General features: G+C 57.8%; 2 protein-coding genes across 8 annotated transcripts in view; both read left to right on the forward strand.

The window, feature by feature from the left end:
• Positions 1-947: 947 nt before the first annotated feature.
• The window catches only part of LOC147009858 (protein kinase C alpha type-like), a 189,809-nt gene continuing 178,309 nt past the window's right edge, over positions 948-12,447 (forward strand). For 4 of the 7 annotated variants that reach the window (XM_085861438.1, XM_085861436.1, XM_085861440.1 and 1 more), the window contains exons 1-3: positions 950-1,630; positions 2,170-2,201; positions 8,446-8,528. In XM_085861438.1, the coding sequence (XP_085717564.1) occupies positions 1,269-1,630; positions 2,170-2,201; positions 8,446-8,528 (477 nt within the window). In that variant the 5' untranslated portion in view covers positions 950-1,268. Of the gene's footprint in view, positions 1,631-2,169; positions 2,202-8,445; positions 8,529-12,447 lie in introns of all 7 variants that reach the window. The other 3 variants (XR_015052772.1, XM_085861441.1, XM_085861435.1) reach the window with 2 other exon arrangements.
• Positions 4,269-8,434, forward strand: LOC147009859 (uncharacterized). The gene is made up of 2 exons (XM_085862963.1): positions 4,269-4,388; positions 6,631-8,434. The coding sequence occupies exons 1-2, from the start codon at positions 4,269-4,271 to the stop codon at positions 8,029-8,031; spliced, it is 1,521 nt and encodes a 506-aa protein (XP_085719089.1). The 3' UTR covers positions 8,032-8,434.

Consider the following 12,447-nt stretch of genomic DNA (forward strand, 5'->3'; position numbering starts at 1 on the left):
ATCATTTTCTCTAAAACTGTTGAATGAAACTTTTTTTTTTTAAATTTCCACCGTCTCAATGTCTCCCCAAGGGGTTTATCGGGTGATAACGATGACGTCATCGGCGAAGTGGTAGTCCAGGCACAATTGGTTGAATTTAAATCCTTGTCCGAAAAATCTGAAACGTCACGCATCTGATGCATGACCCAACGTGAGTGAAGAATTAAATTTGACGTTCATAACCCATGCCAAGAAACTACATGACGACATAGGGTATATGAGCCATAGTTGCAGTGGACCGTATTAGTTGCTTGTTACGTTAATGTTTTTTAAAAGTTTTTTTTGTTTTGTTCAGAATGAACGTACGAGGCAACACCATGTGCTCCGAGTGCCGTTCTACTTGGAAAGGGGTTTGTAGATTGAAGATAAGGAATTTGATGAGTTTTTAGTGTCGCACAGGTCAGTTTAATAGGCCCAAGGGGGATGTTTTTTTTTCACATCTAGTGTAAAATGCTGCCTGGTTCAGTTGTAAGAGTTCAAAACGACTATTGACTGGTTGTTGATGCAAGCTTGTGCAAACATATTTTCACTCTTGTGCACTCGCTGCCCCTTTTTTCGATTTGATCATCTATCAATAATTATGGATGCATTCTGAGTTGTGGGGAGCAGCAGGTCCAGATTGTTGGTTGCATGACCCCCACGATGGGTGTCGTTTATATTGAGTGAAGTCGAAGGGAGAAGAACACTTGTTAATCAGGTTTCTTGTCAATGATGACGCTTCATTCTCGACCTTCCCCCTTCATTGCTCAGACCGTCTCGGTGCAATCCGTGAGACTGAGGGTGAAGAGGCCGTACTGGTGGAAATTCGGGTTTTGGGGGCGGGGATTACGGTTGAGGGGCGGGGTTTATGGTTGAGGGGCGGGGTTTATGGTTGAGGGGCGGGGTTTATGGTTGAGGGGCGTTCCTTGGAGCCAACGTCTGATGTGCTGTCAGGGCGCGTGTTGCGCATTGAACTCGTGCCGAGTCGGAGTCCATACACGGGTCCTGGGAGTCGCGGGTGGGGTTGGTGGGGTAAGTATCGGAGAGGAGGAGTAAGCGATGACGACCCGCCTCCTCAGAGCCCACGATGCCCTGCCGACCGCCCCCCTTCTCGACATGATCACCAGCGCGGGAAGTTGACGCGTTCCGGTAACTCCCGAGGGATTTGCGTCAAATTCTGTTTTTTGAACCTCGCTAACTGTCCCTGTCCCGATATATCTGTCCCTGCGCTCACGGACGCCGTGCTCGGCATGCGAGCCAGCGGCGGTGACGATCACGAGGTCGAGGACGCGACGAGCTGTGGATCACGGTCGGTGGAGACCGGTGAGCTCGTGGGACCGGCGAGTGCACGAGGGCGCTACGGCGGAGGAGGAGGAGAGACTGAGACGAGGGGGAGTAAAATGATGAGGGAAGGTGGGGCTACGGAGGGTGATGCCGGGATGGACATGGTCGGGATGGCGGACGATGGTTGCTCCTCCCCGCCGCGGACTCCACGGTTCGCTCGGAAAGGCGCCGTGAAGCAGAAGAAGGTGTCTGAGGTGAAGGACCACCAGTTCATCGCCAGGTTCTTCAAACAGCCGACCTTTTGCAGTCATTGCACAGATTTCATCTGGTGGGTTGACACTTTTCAAGACGCTTCACTTCAACGTGACGCCGCCTTCGCCACTCCACACACCGGCCTTCACTTTCATGCACGTCACGCGCTCCTTCGCACATGACCCCCACCAACGCCACGACCACTTAACCCTGAGACCCCACGCACACCACGCCTCCTCATCAACAAACACTTCGTCACAAAATGTCAACGTTTACAGAGAAACTCCTCCGCACGTCACAAAACCCTCATTTCCCTCTCTTCAAGCCCCGTTAAAATTTTTACACAGAAAATAAAACTTTTTTTTTTTGAACTTCCATTCCCCCTTCGATGACTTGATGCTCTCTTATTATCTTTGTCATTGGGTTTTCCATTAAAAAAAAAATAAGCTCCATCGCCGAGGGATTTCTTTAAGATGTTCATGGGAGCAAGAAAGTTGGATCGGTTGCCTTCTTGGTTGACGGAGTGGGTTGTTCCGTTGCTGTGTTCGCGAGATAATTTATAAATATCTGGAGTTTTGGTTATTATCAGATGGTGAAATAATCTTTCTTTTGCAGGGGAGTCGGGAAACAAGGATATCAATGTCGAGGTACATTTCCTGCAGTCTTCCCGCTCACATGTGGCTTGGCCATGCCAGGCAGACAGCACACAGTTCTCTGCAATGCCTCACACTGTTTTGCCGCTTGTTTTGTTTGCAACCCTGTCGCCTGGTCGTTCGCTTGCGCCCCCTCAAACCGGTTCGCCCTCGGGCTCTCTCCCGCCCCGTCTCGATGGTTTACCCTCAGGCTCGCTCGTGGAGCCACTTTGTGATTCGTCCCCATGCTCGCTCGCTTCCCCTCTCGCCCCCGGGCTCGCTCGCTTCCCCTCTCGACCCCGGGCTCGCTCGCTTCCCCTCTCGACCCCGGGCTCGCTCGCTCCCCCCCTCGCCCCCGGGCTCGCTCGCTCCCCCCCTCGCCCCCGGGCTCGCTCGCTCCCCCCCCTCGACCCCGGGCTCGCTCGCTCCCCCTCGACCCCGGGCTCGCTCGCTCCCCCCTCGACCCGGGCTCGCTCGCTCCCCCCCTCGCCCCCGGGCTCGCCCGCCCCCCCTCTCGCCCCCGGGCTCGCTCGCTCCCCCCCTCGACCCCGGGCTCGCTCGCTCCCCCCCTCGACCCCGGGCTCGCTCGCTCCCCCCCACGACCCCGGGCTCGCTCGCTCCCCCTCTCGCCCCCGGGCTCGCTCGCTCCCCCTCTCGCCCCCGGGCTCGCTCGCTCCCCCCCTCGACCCCGGGCTCGCTCGCTCCCCCCTTCGACCCCGGGCTCGCTCGCTCCCCCCCTCGACCCCGGGTTCGCTCGATCGTCCTCTCGGCCCGAGCTCCCTCGATCGCCCTCTCGGCCTCCGGGCTCCCTCAATCACCCTCTCGGCCGCCGGGCTCGCTCTATCACCCTCTTTTACCGCCGGGCTTCCTCGAGCTCCCTCTCGCCGTCGTGCTTCCTCACCCTCAGACTGTCGCAAGCTCATTCGCTTGCACCTCCTCTTACTTGTTCTCCCCAGGGCTCTCTCCCACCCCAACTCAATGATTCGCCCTGAGGCTCACACATGGACCCACTCTGTGGTTCGCCCCTGGGATTGCTCGCGCCTCCTCTCAACCCCGGCTCACTCGCTCCACCTCCTGCCATTGGACTATGTCGATCCCCCTCTTTTCCACAGGCCCTCTCGCTCGTGGACTCACTCTGTGATTTGCCCCTGGGCTCTCTCGCTTCCCCTCTCACCTCCAGAGTCCATTGTTGCGCCTCTCGACCTCAGCTTGCTCGCTTCCCCTCTCACCTCCAGAGTCCATTGTTGCGCCTCTCGACCTCAGCTTGCTCGCTTCCCCTCTTGCCACTGGGCTCTCTTGATCCCCCACTCGCTCCCCTCTCACCCATGAGTTGTCACATGCTCGTTCGCTTGCGCTTCCTCTGACTGATTCGCTCCCAGGCTCTCTCCCACCCCATCTCGATAGTTCGCGCTCACTTGTGCGACCGAATTGTGCGGTTGGCCCATGGGCTCACTCGCTCCCCCTCTCGACCCATGCTTGCTTGCTCCCCTTCTTGCTACTGGGCTCCCTCAATCCCCCTATTGCCATTAGGCTCCCTTGATTCCCTTCTTGCCACTGGGCTCGCTCGCTCTCCCTCTCACCTCTGGGCTCGCTCGCTCTCCCTCTCACCTCTGAGCTCGCTCGCTCTCCCTCTCACCTCTGAGCTCGCTCGCTCTCCCTCTCACCTCTGGGCTCGCTTGCTCCCCCTCGTGACCCAGGCTCACTTGCTCCCCCTCTCGACCCAGGCTCACTCGCCTTCTCTCGCGACCTGTGCTCCCTCGATCCTCCTCTTGCCGCTGGGCTCCTTCGATACCACTCTTGCCACAGTCCTTCCTTGATGCCCTTCTGTCACTTGCTTCCTCGATCCCCACACGTCCCTGGGCTTTCGCATGCTCGCTCAGTTGTGCCTCCTCTGACTTCATCCCCAGGCTCCGTCCCATCCCACCTCTATGATTCATCCTCAGGCTTGCTTGTGGGACCGGCTCTGTGGTTCGCCCTCAGTTGCTTGCTATCTCTCTTGCCACCAGACTCCCTCGACTCTCAGCCCCCTCTTGCCCATGAGTTTGTCCATGCGCCACTTTGCTGAATGGCCCTGATGGCTCCATGGGCTCATCCGTGCCACCCCCACCCCCTCGTCGCTCCGCTGGATCGCCTGCCCACCCTGCTGCTTCACGCTCTGCGAGCTCGTCTGTGCTCCGCCTCCACCCTCCACCCGTGCTCACAGTAATTGCCCACGCCTAGCCCTCACCAAGACATGCGCTGGCCCACCTTGCATCACTCGCTGGCCACCTGGTGTCTCTCGCTTGCTCGTTCGCCGGCCCCCCCCACGAGTCTCGCTCGTTCGCCGGTTCTTCTCGAGTCTCGCTCGTTCGCCGGTTCTTCTCTAGTCTCGCTCGTTTGCCGGTTCTTCTCGAGTCTCGCTCGTTCACTGGCTCTCCTCGCGTCTCGCTCGTTCGCCAGCCCCTCACGTCTCCCTGGTTCACCGACCCCCCCCTCACGTCCCCTCGTTCGCCGACCCCCCCCCCCGCCCCTTGCGTTCCCTCGTTCGCCGACCCCCTTCTTGTGTCTCGCTCGTTCGCCCGCCCCTCGCGTCTCGCTCGTTCGCCCGCCCCTCGCGTCTCGCTCGTTCGCCCGCCCCTCGCGTCTCGCTCGTTCGCCCGCCCCTCGCATCTCGATCGTTCGCCCGCCCCTCGCGTCTCGCTCGTTCGCCCGCCCCTCGCGTCTCGCTCGTTCGCCCGCCCCTCGCGTCTCGCTCGCTCGCCCGCCCCTCGCGTCTCGCTCGTTCGCCCGCCCCTCGCGTCTCGCTCGTTCGCCCGCCCCTCGCGTCTCGCTCGTTCGCCCGCCCCTCGCGTCTCGCTCGTTCGCCCGCCCCTCGCGTCTCGCTCGTTCGCCCGCCCCTCGCGTCTCGCTCGTTCGCCCGCCCCTCGCGTCTCGCTCGTTCGCCCGCCCCTCGCGTCTCGCTCGTTCGCCAGCCCCTCACGTCTCCCTGGTTCACCGACCCCCCCCTCACGTCCCCTTGTTCGCCGACCCCCCCCCGCCCCTTGCGTTCCCTCGTTCGCCGACCCCCTTCTTGTGTCTCGCTCGTTCGCCCGCCCCTCGCGTCTCGCTCGTTCGCCCGCCCCTCGCGTCTCGCTCGTTCGCCCGCCCCTCGCGTCTCGCTCGTTCGCCCGCCCCTCGCATCTCGATCGTTCGCCGCCCCTCGCGTCTCGCTGGTTCGCCGCCCCTCCCGTCTCGCTCGTCCCTCCGCCCCTCGCGTCTCGCTCGCTCCCCCGCCCCTTGCGTCTCGCTCGTTCGCCCGCCCCTCGCGTCTCGCTCGTTCGCCCGCCCCTCGCGTCTCGCTCGTTCGCCCGCCCCTCGCGTCTCGCTCGTTCGCCGCCCCTCGCGTCTCGCTCGTTCGCCGCCCCTCGCGTCTCGCTCGTTCGCCCGCCCCTCGCGTCTCGCTCGTTCGCCCGCCCTCGCGTCTCGCTCGTTCGCCCGCCCCTCGCGTCTCGCTGGATTCGCCCGCTCCTCGCGTCTCGCTCGTTCGCCCGCCCCTCGCGTCTCGCTCGTTCGCCCGCCCCTCGCGTCTCGCTCGTTCGCCCGCCCCTCGCGTCTCGCTCGTTCGCCCGCCCCTCGCGTCTCGCTCGTTCGCCCGCCCCTCGCGTCTCGCTCGTTCGCCCGCCCCTCGCGTCTCGCTCGTTCGCCCGCCCCTCGCGTCTCGCTCGTTCGCCCTCCCCTCGCGTCTCGCTCGTTTGCCCGCGTCTCGCTCGTTCGCCCGCCCCTCGCGTCTCGCTCGTTCGCCCGCCCCTCGCGTCTCGCTCGTTCGCCCGCACCTCCATTCTCCCTCGCTTGCTCGCTTGCCAGCCAGCTCGCTCGCCGGCGGCCTCCATTCTCCCTCGCTTGCTCGCTCGCCGGCCAGCTCGCTCGCCGGCCAGCTCGCTCGCCGGCGGCCTCCATTCTCTCTCGCCTTCTCACCTGCCGGCGGCCTCGATTCTCCCTCGCCTTCTCGCTCGCCGGCGGCCTCCATTCACCCTCGCCTGCTCGCTCGTTCGCTGGTTCCCGCCACGCCTCACACTCATTCGCCGGCCTCCTCCACGAGTCTCGCTCGTTCGCCGACCCCTCCACGAATCTTGCTCGTTCGCCGGCCCCTCCATGAGTCTCGCTCGTTCGCCGGCCCCTCCACGAGTCTCGCTCGTTCGCCGGCCCCCTCCACGAGTCTCGCTCGTTCGCCGGCCCCCTCCACGAGTCTCGCTCGTTCGCCGGCCCCCTCCACGAGTCTCGCTCGTTCGCCGGCCCCCTCCACGAGTCTCGCTCGTTCGCCGGCCCCCTCCACGAGTCTCGCTCGTTCGCCGGCCCCCTCCACGAGTCTCGCTCGTTCGCCGGCCCCCTCCACGAGTCTCGCTCGTTCGCCGGCCCCCTCCACGAGTCTCGCTCGTTCGCCGGCCCCCTCCACGAGTCTCGCTCGTTCGCCGGCCCCCTCCACGAGTCTCGCTCGTTCGCCGGCCCCCTCCACGAGTCTCGCTCGTTCGCCGGCCCCCTCCACGAGTCTCGCTCGTTCGCCGGCCCCTCCATTCTCCCTCGCTCGCTCGCCGGCTCCCTCCATTCTCCCTCGCTCGCTCGCTGGCCCTCTCCATTCTCCCTCGCTCGCTCGCTCGCCGGCCCCCTCCATTCTCCCTCGCCTGCTTGCTCGCCAATCCCTCCATTCTCGCTCGCCGGTGGCCTCCATTCTCCCTCGCCTTCTCGCTCGCCGGCGGCCTCCATTCTCCCTCGCCTTCTCGCTCGCCGGCCCCTCCATTCTCCCTCGCCTGCTCGCTCGCCGACCCCTCCATTCTCCCTCGCCTGCTCGCTCGCCAGCCCCTCCATTCTCCCTCGCGTGCTCGCTCGCCGGCCCCTCCATTCTCCCTCGCCTGCTCGCTCGCCGGCCCCTCCATTCTCCCTCGCCTGCTCGCTTGCCGGCCCTCCATTCTCCCTCGCCTGCTCGCTCGCCGGCCCCTCCATTCTCCCTCGCCTGCTCGCTCGCCGGTCCCTCCATTCTCGCTCGCCGGTGGCCTCCATTCTCCCTCGCCTGCTTGCTCGCCGGCCCCTCCATTCTCCCTCGCCTGCTCGCTCGCCGGCCCCTCCATTCTCCCTCGCCTGCTCGCTCGCCGGCGGCCTCCGTTCTCCCTCGCCTGCTCGCTCGCCGGCGGCCTCCGTTCTCCCTCGCCTGCTCGCTCGCCGGCAGTCTCCGTTCTCCCTCGCCTGCTCGCTCCCCGGCAGCCTCCGTTCTCCCTCGCCTGCTCGCTCGCCGGCGGCCTCCGTTCTCCCTCGCCTGCTCGCTCGCCGGCAGCCTCCGTTCTCCCTCGCCTGCTCGCTCCCCGGCAGCCTCCGTTCTCCCTCACCTGCTCGCTCCCCGGCAGTCTCCGTTCTCCCTCGCCTGCTCGCCCCCCGGCAGCCTCCGTTCTCCCTCGCCTGCTCGCTCGCCGGCAGCCTCCGTTCTCCCTCGCCTGCTCGCTCGCCGGTTCTCCATTCTCCCTCCATTCTCGCTCGCCGGTCCCTCCATTCTCGCTCGCCGGTGGCCTCTATTCTCCCTCGCCTGCTCGCTCGCCGGGTTCTCCATTCTCCCTCCATTCTCGCTCGCCGGTCCCTCCATTCTCGCTTGCCGGCGGCCTCCTTTCTCCCTCGCCTGCTCGCTCGCCGGCAGCCTCCATTCTCCCTCGCCTGTTCGCTCGCCGGCGGCCTCCGTTCTCCCTCGCCTGCTCGCTCGCCGGCACCCTCTGTTCTCCCTCGCCTGCTCGCTCGCCGGCAGCCTCCGTTCTCCCTGGCCTGCTCGCTCGCCGGCAGCCTCCGTTCTCCCTCGCCTGCGCGCTCGTCGGCGGCCTCCATTCTGCCTCGCCTGCTCGCTCGCTAGTGGCCTCCATCCTCCCTCGCCTGCTCTCTCGCCGGCCTCCTTGCGTTTCCCCCCCGCAAGCACACTCGCTGTCTCCCTCTCCGCCATCTTCTGTCTTCCTCACTTGCTTTGCCATGTTTTGCGTGGTCTCCCTCTTTTCACCTCGCATCTTCCTTGCTGGCTCTTCCTACCGTCACCTTCCATGTTCTTCACTCGGTCCTTCCATCATCAATGATGGTAAATCTTGTTGTTTCCCTCTTCCTTTCATGTTTGATTTGACATCACCATTTATTTGACTCCAACCTCGTCACTTTCACTTCTCATTTGTTTCTTTGCGTTCTCTTCACCCTTTCCAACGTCACATTGTACTTTCATATTTCTGCGTTAAGATGACTGCTCACTCGTTCTACTTTATTTTGTCGGCCTCTACTCCAGTTTGCAGCTTCGTGGTTCACAAGAGATGCCATGAGTTTGTAACATTTTCCTGCCCCGGTTCCGACAAGGGAATGGATTCGGATGTGAGTACTCAGAGTGCCTGCAGTTTGTGATAATTTTTTTTCGAATGTTCATCTGGGAAACCCATGGAGATGTACAATTATTTGGTAGAATCCCGCAATGCTTCCCAGCAGGGTGTCCAGGGGGGCAGTGAAGGGTGGTTTATCTCTGCGCTTTGGTCGATTTTCCCCATCGCTCCCAAAAACCACATTAACTTGTCCCTTATCGATTTCTCATGAGAATGTGTGATTTGGAAAATATGTGCAATGACATCGTGAATTCTTGATGAACATGGGAATTGCAGGCCGAGATTCAGTCTTTGTGAATTACTGATAGAATCCAGTCACAGTGTTTGAGAGACAAAGCCTTTGATTTTTTTTTTTAATGCTAAATGGAGAAATTCAAATGTGACGAGTTGAGAGGGTCTGCATTGCTGTGCTTGTAACTGCCAGACCGGAAAAATATTGCGTCATGGCACCGTGTTACTCGCTTTCACAGGTTGAGTTTCAAATCTGCTCGCTGCAGGTATATTTTCCATCGAGTCTCATCGGCTGCCACATCATTTTGGAGGCAGTCGCAGTTCACGGATATCAAAGCAAGTTAATAACAAACCAAGGCGACGTGAGATGTGGGTGAATGAGTGAGAAGCGGGACCTTTTAATCTCTACGGTGTGGTGGCTTGGCTGCGGTGATGGTGGGTTGGATTGGGGTGAGGAGGGAGGAGGAGGCTGGGTTGAGACGGAGGGAACACATTGGTGGGTAGGTGCTTAAGCAGGGGCTGAAGATTCGTGTTTTATCAGCAATGGAGGTGCTACATCTCAGAGGGAGACAGAAAATGAGCAGATGGGCACTCATCTTGCTGTGCACGTAGTGCTGGATTGGTACAAAGTATATAAAAAGAAGAATGAAACCCTTTTGGTTTGTATGTGGTTCACAGCTCACTTGAAATGTCAACATGAGCTTCGGATCACGAACCAGCGATAGGAATAGATTTGTCTTATTTTGGTGAAAGAAAGACAAACACATCCCATCAGATGTTTTAATGATGTCTGAAAGAGCAAACAAAATTTCTCATCCGCTGATACTTTGAAAGAACGGGCCATGGGGGGATCTTTGACATTCCTTTCCAGGGAATGTAGAACCCAAAGGAGAGAAGGTCCAATACATTGGAATGCCAATTGTGAAGAATGTGAGCCAGGTTGGCTTGGCGATCGATTGTGCATGTGAAACCTGCGTGACGTCGCCCACACCCCAAGCATACCGATGAACTTGGCGCCATATTTCTCAGCTTCTCTCCCTGTCTCAATATTTGTCTGTCTTCTCCTTTGTTGTTCTCTCTCTGTCTTTAATTGCTGGTAAAGGTGTTTTTCTTTTGTCTGACAGGATGGTGGAGAGGTAGCACACTTACCTTTGAGCAGTGTAGTCCGGATTTCATTGCTGATTCAATCATAAACTGTCGCATTGATGCTTCACATGCATGATGTGCAACACCAAGAGCGCCATCCCACGGATGGATGCCAATTCTATTCTCATGTCTCCTCTCATTCTTTGGTGGATTTTAAACATCCCATGGATGGATGCTAATCCTGGTCTCACGTCTCCTCTCATTAGTTGGTGGATTTTTATACATCCCCCGGTGGTCACCATCATCCTTAACAAATTACAAATTCTCACCCAATACCATCAGTCGAACATCTGGCCTGGCCAGCTGTTTCGTGAAACACTGAGCCAAAATTTCCCCTGGGCCAGCCCAGCAAGGAGGCGGGAATAATTGGGGCCATTAAAGTCATCAACGAAAGGTGTTTTTGTTTTGCTGTCGTGTGTTGCTGTTCAACTCCATAACTCTTCCGCATCACCACCGCACACTGTCCGATTTGGGTGAATAACATTGGGTCTTCTGCAGTTAATCCACTCGAGGGCTTACACTCACATGACTAGGAAGTCACATTTGTCATGATGTAACTTGTTGAGTCCTTGAAGGCAGCCACAACGTTTCAAGGATTGCCTCTGAAATGCATGTGATGTCATTTCTGTTTTGGCACCAATCACGAGGGCAGTAACACACTCGTGATGTTCCGTGTTTCACAGCCAATCGTGGACAAGATGTGGCCACCTCCACGGGAATACGGGACTTTCAAAATGACGTATGAATGCTCATGAGGACATTTGCGTGTGTGCGCTTTTTCTGCGACTCGCTTCCGTTGTATGGGGGCACTTTTTAACATGCCGTTGCTGTCCCAAAGTCTTTGTCAAATCGTCTTTTAACCATAGTTTTCAGCATTACAATGAAAGTGGCAATTTCATAATGGTTAAACATAATTGTAGTGTTCCTGGATGCAAATCAGGTTCACAAAAATGAAGAAAACATGACAAGCATCAGTGGATGTGAGGTGTTGAGTTCCTTCCATTTCCTGTTGATACAAGTGAGCGGCAGCAGTGGAACGCACACGCACACACACACACACACACACACACACACACACACACACACACACACACACACACACACACACACACACACACACACACACACACACACACACACACACACACACACACACACACACACACACACACACACGATAAACTTCTTCTTTTAACAATAGATGCAAAAATGTAATATTTATCTTATGGCTCCAGAACCAAAAAACAATATAGTGATTCATAACAGCCCTCATAACTCTCACCACCCCACCCCCAAAGAAAAGGTGATGAATAGTAAAATCATAATTTTAAAAGTTGATTTTAAACTTATCCTGTGCATTGGCAAGCCCCACATATAACCTTCCCATTGGTATTGAGAAGCACCCAAACCAGATGCAGTATCTCTCTCGGGGAACATCTGGCTCTCATGTCATGTCTGCCTGGTACATCGGCCTCCCACGTAAATATAGCTGGCACAAGCTTTGTGTATTTTCACGTCATGAAGTTTCTCAGAGTTTATAACCACTACTTTGTGTGTAATTCCGCACATCATCCTCTTTCCAATTGTACACATCCATCAAATAAATTGTCAAGCTTGGCATTTTCCCAGGAAAGATCATGGCAGATAGTGAGACCTAGAAGCTTGAATGAAAGGACTTCTTCCAGAGGATTGTTGAAAAAGTAGATGGGGAGGGTGGGGGCGGGGTTCCAAATGGTCCTTTCGGAGAAACATAGTGAGAGTGTGAGATTTGTCTGGATTGAAAGACATGTAGCACGTGTTGGACCAGTTTGTGATTTTGCCCAGATCTGCAGTGAGCGAAGAAGCTGCTGCATGCCAGTCTGAGGGATGACAGATTGCACGGCAGAGGGTGGCATCATCAGCAAAGAGATAAAGAGGATTTTCCAGAGAGTCGGAGAGATCATTGATGAAAACCAGAAAAGAACAGGGCCCAGAACGCTGCCTTGAACTCCAGCCTGGACAGGAAGAGGGGATGAAAGAACTCCATTTAGGGCCACACGTTGACTGCAACAGGAGAGGAAGTCTGTGAGCCATGAGTGAAGATGGCCTTGGATAACATGGGAAGAGAGTTTGGTGAGCAGGGCAGGGTGCTGGGTGCCAGACCGCGTCAAAAGCACACAATATATCCAGGGACATGGCTCTGATTTCATGTCCGCATTAAGGACCTCCATCCATTGTTGGGAGAGCAGAAGCAACATATCCAGGGTGGAGTGACCTGGTCTGAAACCAAATTGATGTTCGGAAATCAGGCCATTGGAGAAGAGGAAGGATTTAATGTCTGAAGCGATGATAGATTCCATAACCTTGCTGATGATTGGGAGAAGGCTGATTGGTCTGCAGTTGCAGGGACCTGTTTTTGCACCTTTTTTATGCACGGCAGTGATGTTTTCTGAATTCAAAGCAGATGGCAGCTGACCTTGAGAAAATGAGAGGGTGACTAGAATAGAGAGAGGAGGAGCAAGAGCAGAGGAGCAGGTTTTTAGGACACATGGGCTGAT

Source organism: Eptatretus burgeri, chromosome 17 (assembly GCF_056783735.1).
Source record: "Eptatretus burgeri isolate ZD-2024b chromosome 17, Ebu_testis_v1, whole genome shotgun sequence".
NCBI lineage: Eukaryota > Metazoa > Chordata > Myxini > Myxiniformes > Myxinidae > Eptatretus > Eptatretus burgeri.

Excerpts from the sequence above, each read along its gene's own strand:
- LOC147009859 (XM_085862963.1), top strand. The coding sequence starts at position 4,269 with ATGGGCTCATCCGTGCCACCCCCACCCCCTCGTCGCTCCGCTGGATCG. Across the intron at positions 4,389-6,630 it reads ACCCTCCACCCGTGCTCACA|TCTCGCTCGTTCGCCGGCCC; the intron begins GTAATTGCCCAC and ends CCCCTCCACGAG.